Genomic DNA, 23,260 nt, shown 5'->3' on the forward strand with positions numbered 1-23,260 from the left:
AATCACAGTAAGGTATTTCATTGTTACCCAGAAATGATTTGATATTGAGATAAAATCGTCTGCATTGGACCTTTTAAGAAATAATAACAATATTAAAATCTCGTATCCACTCTCTCCATCTCTTTCTGTTTCTCTCTGCTTTTCCATCATTCTCTATCTCTCCTTTTCTCCCACTAGAGAATGGATTTGAGTGAATAGAGAGATTTGATTGAAAATCAGTGGAATGTTATTTTCTTCTTCTTATATAAATAAGTCCTCCACAGGTTTGATTCAGTACACATGGAGAGCAGTGGCGGTTATTCAAATCAGGAGTTGAGCTAATCCAAACGTCTTCAGGGAGTCTATATTGCCTCTACAAATATCTAGAAGTTTACACAATGTTTACCTAAGGTGTCTTTTACACTTGTGAAATCTTTGTAGCTCATTAAGAAATCTTGAATAACGTGATGCAGTGTTGTAAAAAAAATGCATTATCTACTGAAGACGTCTGCTTCAAGAGCGTAGATGTTGTATATTTTACAGGCATCATTTATCACTCATGTATCAGAATAATTCCCAGCTGGACCACCTCTCATCTCCAGTGCAGCCCTTCCCCTTTACTCAACATCTCTGCTCTCCTTCCACTGCAACCTTTCCCCTGGTCATTGTTGCATAGGAGTAATGCCCTCTCAAATACATAACCTGGTGGGATGAAGGTCAATAAATAAAGGTAAAGAAACAATTTCATCACAAGCCTCAACAGGACTGAGTGTTCTCACCTTGTGAATGGATGAATAGAGGGAGGTTGGCTGGAAGATGAATGGCTGTTTCATTCAGCTTGGCAGAGGCACTGAGCCCAATGGATAAACTGGCCTTCACCTGCCCTTGTACACAGCAAAGCCATGGCCATAGTTCAGAGGGAATTAATGCATGACAAATACATGACAAATAGGAAAAGGGCTAAGATGGGTTTTATGTCTGCTCCTGGACACAAACCAAGTGAAAGGCTGGGGGAAACCACATAGAAGGAGCGTGGCCAATCATGACCATGGAGGCCAGCATGTGTGTAAAGGCTTTTGTATCATACCTGATTCAACACCATCCACCTAATACATTGTCTCAAACACTGTCCACGGTTAGTTGAGTCAGGTGTGTAAGTGCTGGGCTGTAGAAATGCCTCCATACATTGTGGCACATGGCACATGGCACAGAGGCTCGGAATGATAATGTTAGCCTGTGCAACATGAAACACAGGCTCATATCTGACAGGTTTTGTTTGTGTTGTCGGGTTTCCAGCTGCAGCAGCCACAGAAGCCGCGTTTTTATAGCACCTGTTCTCATTCTCCCACAGCATCTCATCGAGGGCTCACAAATCTGCCGGGAGGGATGGACAGGTAGAGACACTCTGCTGCGTCTGTCCCCAAAGCTGTCGCTTGTCCCCCTTGCTCACTACACTGCCAGTTGTTCTGTCATCAGTCATTTTCATAGCCCTCGTAACTGGGGGACGACGGTGTGTGTGTGTGTGTCCCTGTCTCCCTCACTCCTTCCTTTCTTCCTCCTTCTTACCCCCTCCTCTGCTGCCTGTCTTCATGGGAGAGTGATGGGCAAATGGTTTATCGTTGAACTGAGTCGAACATCTCTCTCTGATTTTTCAAGCTTCCTTGATTCCCACCCTGGGAATTCCAAAATGCACAGTAAAATCTCTGAATCACCTCTTAACCCTCCCATCTGCCAATCCTCCTCCCAGCCCAACATGTGGATACTTGTGTGTTTTAGCCAGAGGGGAATAGCAAACGGGGGAATAGAATAGGGAAGTCCAACTAGAAGTAGGAAAAAAATCAGTTGTTGAGCATATCGACCAGTGCTAATTTTTCAGGAGTACAAACTCATTTTCGGGGATTTTGAAGGGATTTTGGATAACTATATATATATACATTGTAAGTATGAGCTTTATACTTTTCTTTTCCTGTATAGAGAAATAGAGAAAACCTTGGGTTGGGACCGTTCCTTTCACATTCCTTTAATTCTGTACTGAACATCAACTGGCCGACCTAAATTGTTTTGCTGCTTTTGTTTGCATTTCTAAGCACAAAGGAATTATGCTTCATTGTAAGTGATTAGTAGTTCATATATCGTGAGTCTAACACAGAACACTGATCACTGATAAATGGTCAAACATGACAGATTATTGCTTGTTTGAAACTATTTTGACATGGGGAATGATCCTTACTTCCGTAGCAAACTGTTGGTTACTCATTTTGAGGTAATACTGGTAATCTATTAATGAATCAATAATCATAATAGATGATCAGTGTCTTCTGAAACATCAGCAGATTCTGTAAGCTGAAGTTTAGAGGTTTTCTTTTTCTGTCCCATAATTCATAGCGATACTGTCCAGTTGCTGTTCTGCTTCTGCATTTTTTGGCACAAAAACATCTTTGACTAGACAGGCTTCCTGTGCTCTGTTGCCTCTCTCTCTCCGTCTCTCTGTCTGTGTCTCTCTCTCTGTCACTCTCTCCTCCCGTCTTTCTCTCTCTCTCCTTCTCTCTCTCGCTCTCTCTCTCTCTCATATCTCTGTCTATCTCTCATTTTAGATCAGCTGTTTCCATCCTCCATTTCTCATGTTAGGTCGAATATCAGGCACAGGGGCATGGACAGGAAGTAAGTCAACATAATGTTCTGTTTAAATGTAAACCATTGGAACATCATCATCATCATCACCAATATCACATTCATCATCAACAACAAACAATTAAGAGTCTCTAGGCTTTTTTGTTGTTTCTGTAGGGCCCCCAAGCCCCCGAACGATGAAGTTGTGTCATGGCGACAGTCCCTCAAAAAACTTCTGGAGTGTAAAAGTAAGACGATGTACTCTTCTTTACTCTCTGTCTTTCTCCACTGATACTGTTGATACAGTCCTACCAAAGCAAGTGCAGAGAAGTGGTGCCACTATAAGTCTGAAGTCCTTGGAATAGGGGGGACAAGTTGGCTGCCATTGTACATATTTTGTCTTGTGTCGATTTAAGTCAGTTCTCCAGCTGTGATTTATGTAATGCAATTAGTGTGAGTAATGTATGTTTGTGTTCCCAAAAGACGAATAACAATTGTCACAGCTGCACGGATCTTTAAGTAAGCTAAGCATTTTGAGAAGGCTACAGTAGGTTACAGGACACAAAGGACAACTATTCCCATATGACATCTGAAATAATGACTCACTCACATCTAAAACAAATGTCATGTTTTTTTGGCATTGTACATTTAACACCCTTATTCTGTTGTATATTAATTTACTGTAACAGCATTGGAGGTTGCAAAATAACAGTAGAGGACCATTTTAAAATGGAAACCCAGAACATCTGTTGTTGTGCTTGAGCAAACATATTCCTTTAATAAGTCTCTGTCATTTAGGGACTCACTCAAACTAAACCAGTTTGACAACTTCATGGGCCAGCCTACTCTCTCTCTAAACCTGCAGGTCATGGGCAGTGGCCATGCTCACATGTGTGTGCCTGCCTGTGTGAATGTGAGTGTGATTTGGTCTGTAATTCTAATTTCACACCATTCTCCTTTTTTCTGTCTCTACTGTGTAGCAGGGCAGCTGGCCTTCAGAGAGTTCCTGAAGACAGAGTACAGCGAGGAGAACATCTTGTTCTGGCTGGTCTGTGAGGAATACAAGACCATCACCTCCAACACTGAGATGGCTGAAGCAGCAAAAAGAATCTACACAGAGTTTGTACAGGTCGACGCTCCCAGACAGGTGCATATAGACATCAGATGGAACATCTCTTTCGGTGCAACTTTATCTTCTTTCTTTCTTTCATTTTCTCTCCTCTAGCTCTCTCCCTATAACTGTCTCTGTCTCTCTCTCTATTCCCCCCTTTCTCTGTCCAACATAATGGTTTCACAAAGACAATGTTTCATTCATTACTCAATTCCAGATAAACATCGACTGTGAGACCAGGCAGGAGATTACAAACAGCATGTCTCAACCGACCCTGAGCTGCTTCGACAAGGCCCAGAGAGTGATATACAAGCTGATGAAAAAGGACAGTTATCCCAGATTCCTGAAATCTGAAATCTATCAGGCTCTTTTAGAACCATCAGACGCCAGCTGAGGTTCCAGGACCAGGTGAAGAATAATACCTGTCTACAAGCATCAGGCTGTGGGCTGACAGTGATTCAACTCTCTCTTCTCTAACTACCTGTCCGTGTTAGTTCAGCGTGGTTTAACTTTGGGCTGGAGCACAAAACACAGGGCTCTCTCTAATGATAATTCATCATCTAGCTTAGTGGCTCCCAATCCTGTTCTATTATTGTAAGGCAGGATAATCTATCCTTGTGAAAATGCTACAATTATAGATATGATTAAACATTTTATACTATAAAGACTTTATTTACAGTGTAACGTATTATGTATGTTTTATAACTTGTATTATTTTTTACAAGGTTAGTATTATCCATTGGTTATCCATTGATTGTTACTTTGCACATGAGCTGTTATTATTTATGGTATTTTCCCACTGTCTATGTAAATTAGGATATGTCAGACTTGCCATTAATGTACAAGACAACATTTATGTTGATTTGTTCATTTCTGTGTTTCTGTCTATGACAGGAATTCAACAGGCCAACCAATGCAATTTTGTGTGTGTGTGTGTGTGTGTGTGTGCATTTGTGTGTGTGCATGTGTAATTGCAATTCAAAAGGCCAAGCCAACACAATCAGTGCAGCATCAACTGAGGTCGTAGTCTCTGTCTCTCAGTCGTACCCTCATGTTGTTCCTCTTTATCTCTCATAACCAGACCAACCCCAAACATTCTGCTCCCTAGGCCACCAGGCCAATGGGCCATCGTTTGAAACATCTCTCTCTCTCTCTTTCTCCCCCTCTGCTTCTCCCTTCTGTTTTCACACATTGCACAACGTGATTTCATGTTGTCTACATTCATCTAATATGGTGCTATGTCTAACACCAGTCCAGGTGTATATTCTCTCCCCAGCAGGAGTCTATGTACTGTAGAAGCACCACACTATAACACCCATGACATTCCCCCTTTTGCACACAGACCCCCTGCAAGGATACACACCTGGTGTCTTCCACTAGTAAACGTGGATACATGCAAGTGTAGCATGTACAAACCTGCTCTGGGATACAATATCATGCTCACTTGAGTAACACCTCAATGTTCTCTCAGTAAGTTACACATGCATGCATGCATGCACCCACACACAAATGGGACTTTAATTGTGTTTCTGGCCAAATCTACTGCATGTGTTGCTGGTATACATCACTCTCTGCAGGAGGCTGTATCATGCTGAGAGGAAACAGCAAGGAATACTGAGACTTAACACAGTCTGTTAAGTCCTGGACTGTAGTCTTATTACTGTCACTATGTCTTCCTATATGGCCCCCTGACGTCTTCCTCTCTCCAAAAGCTGTGGCAGTTTTTAGTATACTTTTCCATTCATATCAACAAATCTAATCACTGTTCCAGCTGTATGTGCACATGGACATCTTTCCAATTGGTCATAATACATTAAAGCCCTGTCTCCACAACGCTGTCTGAATCAGATGTACTGTAATTATTAGCTCTGGGATGGGATGTGGATTTCTGTTTTACAGATGGATGAAAGTAAGTAGAGTTAGGATTAGTATGTGGAATAGTGCTGCCTTTCCAGGAACACATTGGGAGAATTTGATGCTGATGTTTCTGCCAAAAGGCAGGAGGTTCAACAATGTGACCAATTTGTTACTGTCTGTCTGAGTTTGTGAGAGAGTGTGTGTGTCTCTGTGTGTGTGTGGTGTGGTGTGGTGTGGTGTGGTGTGGTGTGGTGTGTGTGTGTGTGTGTGTGTGTGTGTGTGTGTGTGTGTGTGTGTGTGTGTGTGTGGTGTGTGTGTGTGTGTGTGTGTGTGTGTGTGTGTGTGTGTGTGTGTGTGTGTGTGTTTCTGTCTCACTACAGAGGACTGGAAAGATCTCCAACCAAAACAGCATCTGACATTTGGGATATGAAACTTGAAGACAGTGTTAATAAGACAGTAGGGTGATGAATCTGAGATGAGACCTGTAACACAGCATTAAATCAACATAATACTCCGCCAGGCAGGGCTACAGCAGGGATTTAGGTGTCTGCCTCTACCAAACATACTATTACATTCAAATCATCTGTTCCTCTGTCTCCTTTTCCTGGGATGACAATACAAATGTGCCTGAACCAATACAACGATTCTCAAAGCCATATAAACACAATAATAGGACAGGGCATTGTTTGGGCCTAAAGAAAATACAATAACACTGCGTCCTGTATCTGGAAACAAAGAAACCTTACTTCAAGTTCCAAGTTTATCGTGAATTCATGTCCGGTAGCCTAGCTCAAGTTGGCATTACACAGAAAAACACTTTTCTGTGTTTATTCCTTTATACCCTGCTTATGTACACAACATAGAGCAGGTAGGGACAGACAACAACATTGTGTGTGAAATCTCACAACATGACTAGAGGCTTCATGCCATCCAAACCACAGATCCCTCTGGATTGGAAGAGGGCTGGGGACATTGGGAAGAAGTATAGTTTTGAAATGCTCGCTACCATCTATCTCGGTGTGTGTGTGTGTGTGTGTGTGTGTGTGTGTGTGTGTGTGTGTGTGTGTGTGTGTGTGTGTGTGTGTGTGTGTGTGTGTGTGTGTGTGTGTGTGTGTGTGTGTGTGTGTGCGCGTGTGTGTGTGGAGGACAAACGCCCTCCTGCCTATCTGTGAGAAGGCAGCAATCTTATTCCATTCCGTCACTATTCTGATGGACCCCTGTGAGGACTGGGTGCTGAGTTGGGAGGCAGGCATTGAGGGGAGGGAGGTGGCATGGCCCCAGCAGGCAGGACTACTCTGGGCTGCAGAGGAGGAGATTACTCCCTAGGACTTTGTGTCTGGCAAAGTAGCTCACGGAGGAAGGGAGATTAGGTGTCTGGGACTCTGCTGAGTCCCACAAATTGTCCCTGGTCCTGACTGGGGAAGGTTTCTTTCACAGTTTAACTCCTGTAGTACAGCTTCCAGCAACCTAAAACCAAGCTTTAAAGGTTTAGAAATGGGTTTCCTACATTATCTGGGAATGTACCTTATCCCAGGGGTTGGAACCGGTTCAGGGAACAGAACAGAAAACCGGAGAATAACAACATATTTAAAGGAACAGAAATGTTATTTTAAAACCATGAAACCGGTTAATACCATTATTTTACATTCCAGGCATTTTTTTTCTAGTCCCACAACAAAACACAACAAAGCGCCTATATGCAAAGCCTTCACTCACTCAAGCAGAATCTTATTCCAGTGTCTGCCTGCAAGCTGACATTTTTTTCCTGTGCGTATTTAGGCTACCTGCCCCTCCCCACTCCGAGGCATAGGCTACTGTACTGATGTTACAAGCTTGATTCAGAAGACAGGGAGAGTGATATTTAATTAGCTTGAGAAGAATGGATGAACTTTTTCAATGCTAGTTAAGGATACTATAGGTCTAAATATCACGTTTCAAGTTGGATTTATTAACTACAAAAGGGTAAGACGTGTTTTTAAGTCCGGTTCTGCACAAACAAGCTTGTTAGCTAGCTAGCTCAAAGGACATTCAATGTTCCTCTATATAAGCCGTTCCTCCTTGGACCTAATTCATATAATGCATGGTGATAACCAACGCTTCAAGCCTCCTCCCCAACCCTCTCTGGCTCTCTCCCCCACCCACAACATTTCCGTCACATCTTGCGCCATAGGCTACACTTGACTATCCATCACGCATGTAAATAACTAGCTTGTCTGCTCTATCCGCACTGATTGATGAAGTAATTTAGTAAGCTAAATGTAAAAAATTGTTGATTTCACAGGCTAAAAAAAGGAACAGAAAAGAACAATATAAACTGTTACTTTTTGCTGGTCGGAAACAGTGTAACGAAATGACACATGCTTGTGCTCACACACACACCAACCACACCTCTGATTCCCTCACTGCATACGCTGCTTTGTTACTGATCTGTTTGGATTTACTATGATGAGCTGTTTACAGGTTTGTTTGGTCAGTGAGTATCTGAGGAAAGTTAGATTAGATTTTTGTCTATTTTGTGAATCATATGTTCTCTGTTCTCAGCAGTACGCTGCTACTGAATGTACAGTGCATCTCTCTGTTTCTTATTAAGTCCACTAGATGGCAACAAAGACAAGATTGCAAGTGCACGTTTCTGCCCTGTTACAAGCACCAACAATTTACCTTATGTTTCAAACTTTTCAGTACAATGATTAATCTAAAGTCAGGTTTCAAAGACAAATTCAACTTCATGACCAAATAAATCATGGAACAACTTAAATTTAGATTATTGTCCTAAACATTGAACAGGGACCTAATTGTATCTTTGAATAATGCCATTGCATAAACTTCTTTCACTTATGCGAACAAGTAATTAAAGTCTCTTGCAACCACATCAACCAGACACACATGAGGATTTGGACCGTAATGCCTGAGCTGGTTTTTCTCTGAGGGGATTTCAGAAACCACACAATGTGAAACTGTCAGTCTGACTTCTGCCTGAAGCCCCTGTGTTTCCTTGGATGCCAAGCCGTTTCACTTCCACCTCAGTTCAGAGGAAGTCTGCGAGGGTTTCACTAAATTACTTGCAACACAGACTCCCACACTGTCCTCAGAGCTGTGGAGAATGGTGCCCCTCATTCCACCACTCTGAAGCCCTGACAATGGATGCCAGCTCTCTAGCACCCCCTACACACTCATATGCACACGCACGTGCACAGGCACACACTTTTAGCTTCTTAGTTCCTCATGCACCACTCCCTCTTTTCCAATTTCTAGGTTAGATGCCAGTCATTATCAAATGTTTACTGCCAACCCATACTTGGAATCAAATTGAATGAAGTTGAACATTAAGAAACACATGCATGTTCAACTCAATAGACAGGAGTTGTACTGAAACCAAGCCCAACTGGTTTCTGCTTCTGTTGTCTCCAGCTCTGTGAGACAGAATATCACTCTCTCCTGAAAGGCAAGTTCAGGCAAATTATGTGAGAAATCAGTCCCCTCATCCTCTCAGCTTTCGCTCAGAGGCTGCATCTCAATAGTCTTAACTTGCTTCCTTTCCTCTTCGCCTTTCCTCTATATGTACTGCCATCTATGAACTGAAAGGAAATTATTAGCTGACATCCACCATATTGCTTTCACTCCACAAGGTTTCCGATTGCAGGTAAAGGAAAGAAGGAGGACAGGAAGCCACTTGTCCTGCATCACAAAACTGTAATTACCTCAACTATCCTAGGTGTGTACGTCATGAGAGGCAGCAGAATAGGAAGCGTGTGCTGGTCCACATGCTTTATATGACAATAAAGCATCAGCAGCACACAGTCATTTCAATGTTGCTTTGCGTAGTTCGACAATATAATTGGCACCCCTTAGATGAGATTGTCCTTGACATATTTGCACATTTTCCCAATATAGCTACAATGCTTATCTGATAATAGGGCTCTTCATATTGTCTACTGTACCTCCATGTTGTAACACAATAGTAGTCTGCCCTCCTGTTCTAACACTATGTAAATAGTTATTATTGTAAAGAGAATTTGTTTGCTAAATACGAGGTGCTAGTGCACTGCAACAACTCCTGCTAGTTGGTCAGATATTATTGACAACAGTAAGAACCTCTCAAGAATCAAAATAACTCAGAACTGAGGCAAGACAGTCTTCTTTCTGTTTGTTTGGAATATTGAAATACTGAATTTCACAATTTATGCTATGTTGCTAAAATGAGTTAAAATCAGTAGCACTTTTGCAATAGGGATTGCCAAAAAAAGTGTAATTGGAGGAAATAAATGGTTACATTGACATCCTGAGGTGTTAGTTCACTCATGAGTGTGAGAAAAGTTATGTTTGCAGTCATATCAGAGGTGGATAGGTGCAAGTTGATTTGAGTGCATTTTATGTAAACCAAAATAATATTTTATCAACCACATCTAGGACCTCTTTCTTGGTACCACACCATCGCATTATCATTGAATTACCACTAAATTAAATTAGCCAGCTGTTTAAAGAGCTTCTAATTTGATTCATAGGCTGAGGCTCCACTTCAGAGAGAGAGAGAGAGAGAGACAGGAAGAGGGTTAGCTGCTCATTGAGGGTCTTTATTTCCTGGTAGATACAATGGCACAGCATACTTCCGCTATACATTTAGGAATGTCCCATCAGCTTTCACAAGTAAGATCATTCCCATCAGGGTTTAACCTTGAGGTCATAGACTACAAATATAAATAATGGTGATTTTAGTGACAATTAGTTGTGATAATTAACCTTTATATGGGAAGTAAATAATTCAATGAAGAAGATGTTGACTTTGAATGTAAAATAATGAAAACATTTGACTGAAGTCCAAGTGAGGGTAAAAATACAGATGGACCCATTTACAGCATTAATCATTTACTTTCAATCCTGTTTGCTTTGGACTACATGTCAACATGTCCCAATGTCTGCATCCTATGACGCAACATCATGACTGACTGGTCGATACACATCCTGTGATGAAATAATAACAACTTGTAGCTCCACCCTTCAGACCTCACAGACACTATAATACAGTGTTCTTTCCTCCTATAGAATTCCGGTGTGACTGCAGGCATTTGTTCCAGCACAGCACTAACACCTGAGTCAGCGAATAAAGGGGTTGTTCATTAGTTGATTATATGTTGATTATTGATTGATTGATCCATTTAGCTTGAGCACAATGCTCCATATGTTGGTGGCCTCCTTCCCATCCTCAACTTCAGTTCCATTACATACACCTGGACAAAGAGAGTGAATGGAAATAGAATAATGTCAAAACTAACAGGGGAAAGCACAATTACTTCTGTTTCGTTAAATCATATCAATAGACCTTGGATGAGCATCTGGATCACCCACAGTGATCTTTTCCACCCTGCTACCCAATCTTCAAAATTAAGCACCTGCTATTATAGCTGCTAAACTGATTTGATTTGGAAAAAAATAAAAAATAAAAAACACTCAGTCTTTGTATATTGTATATTCAACAAAAATATGAAAGCAACATGTAAATGTGTTGGTCCCATGTTTTATGAGCTGAAATAAAAGATCCCAGAAATATGCACAGAACGCTTACTTCACTCCAGTTTAATGCACACATTTGTTTACATCCCTGTTAGTGAGCATTTCTTCTTTGCCAATCCACCTGACAGGTGTGGCGTATCAAGAAGCTAATTAAATTGTGCAGGGGACAATAAAAGATCACTCTAAAATGTGCGGTTTTGTCACACAACACAATGCCACAGATGTCTTATGTTTTAAGGGAGCATGCAATGCTGACTGCAGGAATGTCCACCAGAGCTGTTGCCAAAGAATTGAATGTTCATTTCTCTACCATAAGCGTTTTGGAGAATTTGGCAGTACGTCCAACCGGCCTCACAACCGCAGACCACGTGTAACCTCGCCAGCCCAGGACATCCACATCTGGCTTCTTCACCTGCAGGATAATCTGAAACCAACCATCCAGATAGCTGATGAAATGTGGGTTTGTACAACCAAAGAATTTCTGCACAAACTGTCAGAAACCACCACAGGGAGGTTCATCTATGTGCTCGTAGTCCTCACTGCAGTTTGGCATTATAACTGAGTTCAGTGGGCAAATGCTCACCTTCAATGGCCACTGGCATGTGTGCTCTTCACGGATGAATCGGTTTCAACTGTACCGGGTAGATGGCAGAAAGCCTGTATGGCGTCGTGTGGACAAGCAGTTTGCTGATGTAAATGTTGTGAACAGAGATACCATGACAAGAACCTGAGGACCATTGTCGTGCCATTCATCCGCCTCCATCACCTCATGTTTCAGCATAATAATGCACAGCCCCATGTCACAAGGATCTGTACACAATTCCTGGAAACTGAAAATGTCCCAGTTCTTCCATGTCCTGCATACTCACCAGACATGTCACCCATTAAGCATGTTTGGGATGCTCTGGATGGACGTGTACGACAGTGTGTTCCGGTTCCCGCCAATATCCAGCAACTTCGCACACCCATTGAAGAGGAGTGGGACAACATTCCACAGGCCACGATCAACATCCTGATCAACTATATGAGAAGGAGATGTGTCGCGCTGCATGAGGCCAGCGTCCTGGAGTCGCCTCTTCACTGTTGACGTTGAGACTGGTGTTGTGCAGGTACTATTTAATAAACCTGCCTGTTGAGGACTTGTGAGCCGTCTGTTTCTCAAACTAAACACTCTAATGTACTTGTCCTCTTGCTCAGTTGTGCACCGGAGCCTCCCACTCCTCTGTCTATTCTGGTTAGGGCCAGTTTGCGCTGTTGTGTGAAGGGAGTAGTACACAGTACTGTACAAGATCTTCAGTTTCTTGGCAATTTCTCACATGGAATGGCCTTCATTTCTCAGAACAAGAATAGACTGGCGAGTTTCAGAAGAAAGTTATTTGTTTCTGGCCAATTTGAGCCTGTAATTTAACCCACAAATGCTGATACTCCAGATACTCAACTAGTCTAAAGGATGCCAGTTTTATTGCTTCTTTAATCAGGACAACAGTTTTCAGCTGTGCTAACATAATTGCACAACGGTTTTCTAATGATCAATTACCCTTTTAAAGTGATAAACTTGGATTAGCTAACACAACATGCAATTGGAACAGAGTGATGGTTGCTGATAATGGGCCTCTGTACGTCTATGTAGATATTCCAATCTGCCATTTCCAGTTACAATAGTCATTTACAACATTAAAATGTTTACACTGTATTTCTGATCAATTTGATGTTATTTTAATGGACAAAAAAATGTACTTTTCTTTCAAAAACAAGGACATTTCTAAGTGACCACAAACTTTTGAATGGTAGTGTACATCTAATTGAAGAATGTGTGTACAACAAACTATTCCATAATTAGATCAACAGTTAAATGGAGTAACAAGTAATCCATAAAAAAATGCGTAATGGAATTATCACTCCATCAATAACCCTATTATTACATTATTGATGCAAAAGTTACAAAAAAGAGTATATTAACTCTTTCCTCCTGGGGTTCTATCTTTCCACAACCACAAACTGCATGACATTACAAGTCTTGGTGTGTGAGTGTGAGTGTGTGTGTGTGTGTGTGTGTGTGTGTGTGTGTGTGTGTGTGTGTGTGTGTGTGTGTGTGTGTGTGTGTGTGTGTGTGTGTGTGTGTGTGTGTGTGTGTGTGTGTGTGTGTGTGTGTGTGTGAATAGGACTGGCCACCCCTCCGAGAGCCTGGTTCCTCTCTAGGTTTCTTCCTATTTTCCTGCCTTTCTAGGGAGTTGTTCTTAGCCACCGTGCTTCTACATCTGCATTGCTTGCTGTTTGGGGTTTTAGTGTGGGTTGCTGTATAAGCACTTTGTGACATCTGCTGATGTAAAAAAGTGCTATAAATGCAGAACTACATTTGATTGAATGAATGAGTGAGTGACGAGTGAATGAGTTTGTGTGTGTGTGTGTGTGTGTGTGTGTGTGTGTGTGTGTGTGTGTGTGTGTGTGTGTGTGTGTGTGTGTGTGTGTGTGTGTGTGTGTGTGTGTGTGTGTGTGTGTGTGTGTGTGTGTGCGTGTGTGCGTCTGCCCGCATGCGTGTTATGCGCACATGTTAACAGTACAACAGTGTAACTAACGCCTACCCATTCAGATATTTGAGAGGAAATATATTGCCATGCCTCCTTTCCCCATTACATATTATTTGCCCTCTTATGTAATTTCCCTTTATACTATTCACAGTAAATGAAAGATGTTCTCAGCAAATAGACTTGTGAAAATGTGTGGCTGTGAGTAAACACTGAAGATTATATTAAGGTGGGCAGACAGACACTTCTCTCTTAAAAACTGCTCCTTAACATGCAATGTCTTCAGAGGGAATTATTATCGTGTTTAATCTATAAGATGTGTCTTAGGAAATATTTGTAAAAAAAAAACGGAAAAATTTGTAATAGGAATTTTACAGGAATGTAATATCCATGAGTCAAAGACCTTGCGTCCTAGGGGAGTTTCGGTAAGCTGTGCCAAGGCATCTAGGGGCCTGCACCAGCACACCGCAAACATCACCATAACACACCTCTCTTGAGATGATAAATACCTGCCCAGGATGGGCCTGGAATGTTTACTAAGACCGTACGGTATACATCTAATTCCTAGGAGGAATCGCTGTCAATTATGTGAAGATGCCCAAACTATTATTTTCAAAGATTCGGATCTATGAATTGAAGGATATACTGCAAAAAAGAACACAGAGAAGAAGGTAAGTTAAATTATCTATCTAGGAAAGGGACCTTTATAGGCAGTTCATGATACATTTGTGCTATCATAATAGATTGGATGATAATACATACTACTTCCACAGGATCGATATCCTTCTAAGCAGAAAAAGACAGAAAAAAGACATCCAGTGTATTCTGGCACAAAAGATAAATGATGAGTCCTTTTCTACAAAAATCAAGTAAGTACGGCAACAGTGGAGACTATTTCATAACAATAACATGTCAAATAGTTTACGTAGTAATATTGACCCATATAATTCCCACCCCCCCCATTTTTTTCAATCTTTTTAAGTCCAGAGGACAATAGAGGAATCCAGCCAACTCTTGAGACCTTGTTGAAGGATGAAAGTAATGACAACTGTTTTAACTATGTTGGCCCAGAGTACATTCATTATCATCAATAGTACAGTCTGATTAGACCACCTTCTGACTTTAGCATTAATAATCCCCCAGGGTGCCTTGCAGCCTTCCGAGCCTTCCTGCGGTCCGAATTCAGTGAGGAGAATATAGAATTTTGGCTAGCATGCAGAGACTACAGAAAGACCATCTCACCGGCTGACCTGTTCTGGAAAGCAACAGAGATCTACCAGGAGTTCCTCCATCCCCAGGCCCAGAGAGAGGTCAGTTAGTCAGGCTATGCATCAGCATTCACCTTGGCAGTATCTGGATACAGTTATCGAAAATACTAACATAATATAAGCCAAAGTAGCAGATATAGCTATAATTCCTAGGGTGTGACTATGTAATTCCATGTACTTTGCTGATGTGGGAAATGGACTATTTCAAAGATAACTTAGCCTATCACTAGAACAATTTGACAAGCACTGAAACTTTCTGATGTAATAAAATCCCTCCTTCAAAAATACAGATAACAACCTGTTGGGACAAGATATGATTTCAACAAGCTCACGTAGTGAATAAATGGATTGGCAAGCTTAGGGTGGAAAGGTGACCATATCGCTCAGCTCAGGCTTTTCATAACATTAGCTTCACAAATGTGTGTAGAACTTTCCCTTGGCACTCATTGTAATGGTTTGTGTTTTCCCCTTACAGATCAACGTTGACCACCACATCCACGAGAAGATCAAAAGGTCCATGAAAGCCCCTGCTCTGTGCTGCTTTGACGAGGCAGTGAGACATGTGTACAAACTGATGGAGAGCGACTCGTATTCCAGGTTCCTCAGGTCAGATGCCTACCTGGGGCTCGGACGCAAAGCCAGGACCTTCTGGTAGAGGTTAGGGGTCAAGAGTTTGTGAATCAAGATTCACCAAGTCCAAACAAGGAGGATTCCAAACGAGTCATGGAAACATGAGACTTTAGATCCTGAGGATTCCAAACGAGTCATGGAAACATGAGACTTTAGATCCTGAGGATAGAACTGAAAGATCCCCCACAGGAAGTGACACATAATGACCACAGGAAATGACTTATGAGTTGGAGAAGAAGAAGAAATGAGTATAGAGTATGGAGAAGCATTAGAGTGTTAGAGATGAGTGATGTGTGGTGATGAGTAGTGTCAATGATTCAAAGTGCTAAACAGTACATTTATTCAAACATCTAGACTGACTGATGCATCAAAAGTGGCGTTGGCGTAAAAAAAATGTGTGTATAGGGAATCGTTTTAGGTAAGAACAGAAGGTACAGAATGTCTAAATGGGAGGACTTACATTACAAATGGTTACAGAAATGATTTACTAATGGTTACAGAAATGAGTTACGTATGGTTACAGAAATGCAGCACTAAAAAAGGCTTTTAAGTATTCCATTCAAGTGTTATTTGTTTTGGCAAAGACAAAAATCTGTTTTTTTTCATTTCATGCTTATTTGACACCCATGATATGGATCTGTCAGCAATATGAAACATGAATAACTGTTATTCATTTAACTCTTAATACTAATATAGCATGGATGGACCCTGTCAGTTTAAATATACAGTACACTTCCATAAGTCAGGATGTTGACGTTGTCAGAGTGAAGGGTTATCTTTAATTTGTCCTGTGACACTGAGTAATCGCGTGTGGTCGGTGGGCAGGGAAAATCGGAGAAAATGATTTTCCACAGCCTGCTGACTGTAAGTCTGTTGTGATCACGTCAGCTGTCTCAGCTAATTGCCCAGAGCCAGCCCAGCGACTATGTATTGAAGCTGGAAAAAATGTGCCCTGTCACCGTTGACCCCACTCTATAGATGGCTCTATTTCTCAAAGTTGTCTCTTAAAAAGGTCATCTGGATGGCTCTAAGAATAACTGTGAGTTTGACCCAGAACTCCCACCAGTGGATTGGAGTCAGTGGATGCTCTGATGCATGGCAAATTGGCCTGAATGTGTCCCCTTGTTAGGAAAGTAATCTCATCACCAAGGACCAACTGTTCTGTGATGACTTTTAGCATCAGCATGGCGCACTATGGACAAATGTCTGGAGGCTAGCACAGCATGATCTTCAATTGAGCATTGCACAATAATTATGAGAAGAACTCAATGTTATTACTACATACAAGGTTATAAATAGACCACAGGAAGAGTAGCTGCTGCTTCAGCAACAGCTAATGGGGATCCTAATAAAATACTAAATACTTAAAGCAGTCTTCAAAGGGAATGTTTTATGTGAGTTGATATTTTCAAAGAGGACTATAGGGTAGAGGGAAGACCAGACAATAGCAACTTCTATTGCAATTTTTTGCTCGGTAAGTCAATAGTATGGTATAATATATTCAATTAAACAACATTTTGTTTAATAAATAAAAAAAGGGGAGGGGGGAGTTGGCATGAAGGGATATTCTTGCTCGATGACAGGGATCTCACCCCTCTTGCCTCACGACAACATCACGCCACTTTGTCCTTCACAGTCTGACGCTGTTTTCCTTTGTCCCAAACGGTTGCCATGACAGCTGAGGGGAAGTGAATAATGTGCAATGTATTTCTGATACTGTCTGAGTTACTCAATACCGTCACGCAGGAACTTCTAGAATGGATACTGTTCATGTTGGTGTAAAGCAGAAGTAGAAAGGAGATTCAGCAACTCTTGGAGGACAATGTTATTCAATTATTTTTTTTCAAGCATATTTATGGTGTCAACCACACAGGTGATTGTGGTGTGTTCGTTTAAACCTCTGGTCAGTTTTTACTGTATGATGTAAAGGTAGTTGTGTGGTGGTGTGGAATTGAGGGCACAAGGCAGATTAACTGTAAGTGGCCATGTTTTGGTGTCACTTGGTTGTGCTTGACTGCTTGTGGCCATCTTTGGGTAAGTTGAGGAGAACCACATCAGTTACTGTGCGGAATGACAACGGGCAGGTCATTGGACATTGCTGCCTATAGTCACATTGGCCATGAGGTGTCTATATGACTCTGGCTAATGTATGCAAAGGCTATAAACCCACAATCTACAAACTAAACAACTGACTGTCTATATTGGATTGAATCATCATATCATTTAGTAAAGACACACCTCGCCGCTGGACACAGTATAAGAAATTAAACATCCCAATGACATTTCAACAGGGTACCGAAACACACACCAAGCGAAGGTCATGATTTGCCTATCACTGTCACTGTCTCTGTCATTTGCATCTTAGCAGCCCAGACCAAAAAATATGGTGGACATAAAGAGCACACTTTGAACGAGGAGCAGTTAGGCTGCCTGGAAAACCGGACAAAGAGAGAGAGAGAGAGAGAGAGAGAGAGAGAGAGAGAGAGAGAGAGAGAGAGGTATCCATAGAGAGAGACGAGAGAGAGGGAGAGAGAGCATGACACAGAGAGAGGTTGAAAGAGAGTGTCACAAAAAGACAGAGAGCGCATGTCACAGAGCGAGAGATAGAGAGAGAGCGTAGGGGCTTCCTCTCTTGCTACGGTTCACTGGTCTGAGTCTGTGTTTCACCTTCCAGCCCTGCATATAAAGGCCTGAGGTGGAGGGAGACCCCACTATACAGAGAGTGATTCACCCCAGCATGAGCAGCAGCAGGGGACAGAGAGTGTGGGGTTAAAACATGCCCAGCCTAATCATCACAGAGACACTGATACAAACACAGCACTTCAATATGGAGCAGGACGACAGGAGGAGGAACAAGAACTTGTGAGTGTAGCTTATAGCTTTTTTAAACTCTCAGCAGCTGGCGATTTCGGAAAATGTATTGTGGAGCTTATGTATATTTGATCAATATTAGGCTATATATTCAATGTACTCTCGTAATACTATGGATGTGTCATATACTTTCTAAATACTAAAATGCTTGTACAAATATTTTAGCGGCATACTACATACTTTAGGCCACACATTGTATATAAACACTGCATATGTTTTACTAAACCTGTGAATACCTTCTACCAAGATACTACCAAGATACTTCAACCAAGATGTCCTTATACAGCAATGGAATAAGTTGTTTTATGAGACGATCATGACCGTTCTTTCTTTCTCTCCATAGGGGAAAGAACTTTATGTGCCGACTGCAATGCATGTTCTCACATTCACCTACCTCTGAGAGGTAAGGATTCTTTCCTACTCTGTTACTGTGTTGATCCTAATGGTTATTATTATTATATTATTTTAAATGTATATATATATATATAACATATATTACATGTATTGTATTGTTCAAAATCAAATACCATATATGTTGTAGTGTCCATCTGTGGTAGTGTGTGTGAATTCAAATTAAACTTCAGAAAGCAGGCCCGCACATAGGCACACACACACGCACCCATGTGCGGCTATAATTGTTTCCTAATTATGTTGGTTCTGTGTGCCCTTTTACCCTCACATCAAATACCAGTTTTATTTTTACCCAGATTTGATTCTAGTTGAGTAATCACCACACATTTTCTTCCTAGCAGGCTAAGTTTAGAAGATACCCAACAATGGTCTCAGTCACTGGAGAGACTCCTCGAGTCTAAATGTGAGTTTCACTTTATCAGACGATCAAAACAGTTCGAGATAAATAGCTAAATTAGATCAAATATCTAACTGAAAACAGCCAGATAGAAATGTTGAACAAAAACAGCATGTGTTTCCAGGCTTGGGGTTGTATCATTGTTTCATGTCTTGGTATGTTTTTATTCTTCCCCACAGATGGACTGGCGACCTTCAGAACCTTTCTGAAGTCTGAATTCAGCGATGAGAACATTGAGTTCTGGCTGACGTGTGAGGAGTACAAGAAAATCAAGTCTTCATTCAGAATGTCATCGAAGGCCAAAAAAATCTATGAGCATTTCATAAAGGCTGAGGCTCCTAAAGAGGTACGACTGTTATTGTACAGTATATATTACAGTACATGGCTACATGCTAGAGATTCAAATAGCTGCAGTGACATTTCTACAGAAAGCAACCCTGCATTTGAACTCTTTGTAACCTCATTGATGTTTCAATGTATTTTATCAACATCATCTGGTTAATAAACCCCCCTCAAATGTTTATTTCCAAACATGCTATATGAAATCCATCTGTACTTCGTAAATCTAAATGAATCTTGCTCTTGTTCCAGATAAACATTGACTACCACACGAGGGAGCAGATCAAGAGGGCCGTGAAGAATCCTACACTCCAGTGCTTTGACGATGCCCAGAAGATTGTCTATGGGCTGATGGAGAGAGACTCGTACCCTCGCTTCCTGCGCTCAGACATTTACCGATCCCTCCTGGATTCCCTCGCCGCTGACGCCGTCAAGGGCTAATAGGAGCGGATTAGACGACAGGAGAATGTGACAACAGAAACTGGAATGTTTGGGATTCTACAGGATGGAAGGCTGACCAAGCATAGAGAGACTGACAGGCCTGTGTCCCTACGAACCGTGGTCGCCACAACACAAGACCACACCCTAAAACACTGCAAGTGGGATTCGCCCAGAGAAAAAGAAAGACAGAAAGACAGAAGGAAAGGCAGAGAGGATATGAGGAATGCAACAGCGCTGCGATTGCACTGGATGCTGCTGTCTTATCTGTAACTCTGGGAGTGACATCATATCATAGGTGATTAGATCGTCTTTGACAGTGAATGAATCACCGAGTGAATGACGATCGAACTGAAACACAATATCAGCAACCATGCAGTCCCCACTCAACCGGAGGTGCTTCCTGTCCTAAAAAGATGGAGAAGAGAGTGTATGTGTGTTTGCGTGTGTGTTTGTGTGTGTGTGTGTGCAACAGGATGCCTATGATACTGTGATAAGATAGGAGATGCAAGGTGGACTTTCACTAGCAATACTAAAGTATGTGGTCTGGAGTGAAACAAAGGAGAGGGCACGCACACAATGGATACCGGCCCAAAATACTATACTGTCCTTAATAATATTCACATTTCGTCTCTAAATTCAAACCAGTTTTTCGAAAGGCGGTTGAATCTTGAGATTTGCAAGGCAGTTAAAGACTTCTTACACTGTCTATTATTGAATAATTACCTATTTAGAAGTAAAGGTTAAGTTGTCCGAGTGCAATTGTAGACAGAAGGGTAGCCTATGTCCCACTTTGTATATTGAACTTTGAACTCCTACTTCTCTGATGCAGAATATTTTTTGATTGCTTACAAAGAAAGCACAATACAATGTTGATAAATTAAGATTAGAATGTTGTACTATTTATTACACAGTCACTGTTGGGATGCTGACTTTTGCTATGCTTGTAAAAATGTTCACGATTAGATTATTAAATTACATTAAATTATTAAATTATTTGCAGACAAAATATTTCTTGTCAATCACTCTCTTCTGGCTTATTCTCAATTAACAACTAAATAAAAAAACAACATTTCACTTTGCGGTTGCTCCTGTATGTGTAATCCCTTAGATCGCAATATCTACTAGGCTAGCATAAGGAATTGATTTAAGACAGTCATAAAGTTTATAATTTAGCCATTTGATTTTGAGTTTTGGACCCCTGTATGCATACTATATATACAGTACAGTACAGTAAGTTTGGACACACCTACTCATTCCAGGGTTTTTTGTTATTTTTTAAAACTATTTTCTACATTGTAGAATAATAGTGAAGACATCAAAACTATGAAATAACATATATGGAATCATGATAGTGCTGTTAAGAAGATAGTGCGCGCAACATTGTATTATGGACATACAGTAGCAGTCAAAAGTTTGAACACACCTACTCATTCAAGGATTTTTCTTTATGTTTACTATTTTCTCTTTTTTTATGTCTCTCAGATATAGGAAACCTCGAAACCTTGTCCTTATGATAGATTTTTTGACTGTCTTGTTTTGCCATGTACAAATGTGTTATTCCATGCATTTCTATAGGCAAAAAAAACTCAATCCCAACATTTTTGGGACCCATGTTTGGTCACTTTATTCGTGGCACATTTTTATTTGTGGCACATTTTACCCTCTATGAACTTTTTGCACATTTTACATCCCGGTACTGGTTTACCTTGAGATGGTTCCCCTGAATCATGTGTGTGTCGTAGACCAGAACACCTGGTCTACGAGGTGGATGTCTCCTTTTTTGATATTGGTGACATAATCGTTTGTAGCTCCAAAGGTTCGGTCTGGACAGTCGGTTTTGTGATCTCTTCAAAATGAAGTGGTCCTCAACAGAGAGTTCAGACGACTGCAGTACAGCTTGTTGATGCCAAACAACCGACACTGTAGTATTCGTGAGTCTCATCTTTCGATGGTGGTGACTTACTAGTTTCTGTCTCACACAGTTTGGGTTTTACAGACGATTTCGTGACAATTGTCCTGTCCGGATCTTCTCATGTGAAAAAGGCCGCTTCAGAAGCCCATTTTATGGAATAGGCACAAAGAGGGGATTGAGCTGCAGCCATTACAAGAAACGGTAAGTCTCTAACTTGAACACATGGGGAGCTATTCAATATTCAAAATGACGTCACCGTGTGATCCTTGGGAGCATCATACGATTCTATGGGGTGCTAAACCCTAAAAGTCTCTAGATCATATCAAAAATTGGCTTTTCATTATTTATCTGACTTTCATTTATCTACATTTGACTCACTATGAATTGTTTTACCATTTTCTTTTCCGGACAACCAGGGCTACAAGTAAAAACACAAAACATTTTGACATGAACAATTGCAGTTTAATTGATAAATGTACATTTAAAAAAGAAGGTTCACCAAAGCAAAAAGTGTATTTATATGAATGCTGTAAGTACAAAAAATAGTGTACTCATTGGAAAATGAATATCCAACTAGTCAGTGATATTTGTGTGAAATTTGCAGTGTGACAACAACTATGTGAGCTTATTAGAGTATTATACACTATGTCCTTGGATTTCCTATGATCTTCTGTGTAGAAGAACCCCTTACCTTCTAACAACTATTATGTCACTTTTCATAGATAGCTTTTAATCGTTTGTAGCTCAAACCGTGTCCTTTTTTACTGGGCCCCTTCAGGATCACCCTTGTCTCACAAACACAGCTCTAGCTCAGTCCCCCTTAATCACACAGACTAATGGTTGGTATCAATGGATGCAAAAGAAATAGATGAAACCATTGGTATAACCTGGAAGTATGTAACACACAATGTTTTAAAGGGGTTAGAAGTACAAAACACACAGGGTGGGACTGTAGGAGTTCAAGTTCACAGCTCAGTACAGATGAAATGTCTCAAGATTCAATGATTTCTTACTACAATGTTTAACCAGCGAAACATAAGTATAACATAACCATTCCATGAAAAGTGGTATACAATTACAATTGTGTTGCAATAGTATTAACAAATAAATGACACGTGTTAAATTTGATCCCTTGACACACCTTAAGATATACATGGGAAGTAGTGAGAGGGCTATGACCACAAAGAAAATCACATGACAGCATGAGGAGTTTGAGTACACTTGATGGTCTTGAATATACAAAAATACTATTTTTCAATAACAAGATACGCTACATTACCAAAACTATGTGGACAGCTGCTTGTCGAACATCTCATTCCAAAATCATCGGCATTAATATGGATTTGGTCCCCCCTTTGCTGCCTTAACAGCATCCACTCTTCTGGAAAGGTTTTCCAC

The 23,260-nt window shown here is 40.9% G+C and overlaps 3 protein-coding genes across 5 annotated transcripts; all 3 read left to right on the plus strand.

The window, feature by feature from the left end:
- The first annotated feature begins 1,748 nt into the window (after window positions 1–1,748).
- Window positions 1,749–5,544, plus strand: LOC109897519 (regulator of G-protein signaling 21-like). Its single transcript, XM_020492021.2, has 5 exons — window positions 1,749–1,916; window positions 2,574–2,640; window positions 2,746–2,837; window positions 3,570–3,736; window positions 3,918–5,544. The coding sequence occupies exons 2-5, from the start codon at window positions 2,630–2,632 to the stop codon at window positions 4,092–4,094; spliced, it is 447 nt and encodes a 148-aa protein (XP_020347610.1). The 5' UTR covers window positions 1,749–1,916; window positions 2,574–2,629; the 3' UTR covers window positions 4,095–5,544.
- An 8,999-nt stretch (window positions 5,545–14,543) lies between these two features.
- LOC109897520 (regulator of G-protein signaling 4-like) lies at window positions 14,544–16,859 on the plus strand (the record flags this gene model as incomplete). Its single annotated transcript, XM_031834963.1, has 3 exons — window positions 14,544–14,631; window positions 14,737–14,903; window positions 15,337–16,859. Coding segments are annotated over 3 exons (435 nt in total), but the record flags the coding sequence as incomplete, so codon positions are not given.
- Window positions 16,860–18,079: 1,220 nt separating this feature from the next.
- Window positions 18,080–21,024, plus strand: LOC109898052 (regulator of G-protein signaling 1-like). 3 transcript variants are annotated; one of them, XM_020492812.2, is made up of 5 exons: window positions 18,080–18,353; window positions 18,706–18,765; window positions 19,115–19,176; window positions 19,350–19,516; window positions 19,762–21,024. In XM_020492812.2, the coding sequence occupies exons 1-5, from the start codon at window positions 18,268–18,270 to the stop codon at window positions 19,948–19,950; spliced, it is 564 nt and encodes a 187-aa protein (XP_020348401.1). In that variant the 5' UTR covers window positions 18,080–18,267; the 3' UTR covers window positions 19,951–21,024. The 3 variants fall into 3 exon arrangements, with proteins under 3 accessions (XP_020348401.1, XP_020348400.1, XP_031689410.1); XM_020492811.2 differs by having other exon boundaries at window positions 18,081–18,353; window positions 19,112–19,176; window positions 19,762–20,956; XM_031833550.1 differs by lacking the exons at window positions 18,080–18,353; window positions 19,115–19,176 and having other exon boundaries at window positions 19,762–20,956.
- Window positions 21,025–23,260: the final 2,236 nt, after the last annotated feature.

Source organism: Oncorhynchus kisutch, linkage group LG10, assembly GCF_002021735.2.
Source record: "Oncorhynchus kisutch isolate 150728-3 linkage group LG10, Okis_V2, whole genome shotgun sequence".
NCBI lineage: Eukaryota > Metazoa > Chordata > Actinopteri > Salmoniformes > Salmonidae > Oncorhynchus > Oncorhynchus kisutch.

Coding starts and splice junctions, on each gene's coding strand:
- LOC109897519 (XM_020492021.2), top strand. Junction 2,838..3,569: donor AAAACTTCTGGAGTGTAAAA/GTAAGACGATGT, acceptor TCTACTGTGTAG/CAGGGCAGCTGGCCTTCAGA. Junction 3,737..3,917: donor AGGTCGACGCTCCCAGACAG/GTGCATATAGAC, acceptor ACTCAATTCCAG/ATAAACATCGACTGTGAGAC.
- LOC109898052 (XM_020492811.2), top strand. CDS start 18,268: ATGCCCAGCCTAATCATCACAGAGACACTGATACAAACACAGCACTTC. Junction 18,354..18,705: donor AGGAGGAGGAACAAGAACTT/GTGAGTGTAGCT, acceptor TTCTCTCCATAG/GGGAAAGAACTTTATGTGCC. Junction 18,766..19,111: donor CATTCACCTACCTCTGAGAG/GTAAGGATTCTT, acceptor TTTTCTTCCTAG/CAGGCTAAGTTTAGAAGATA.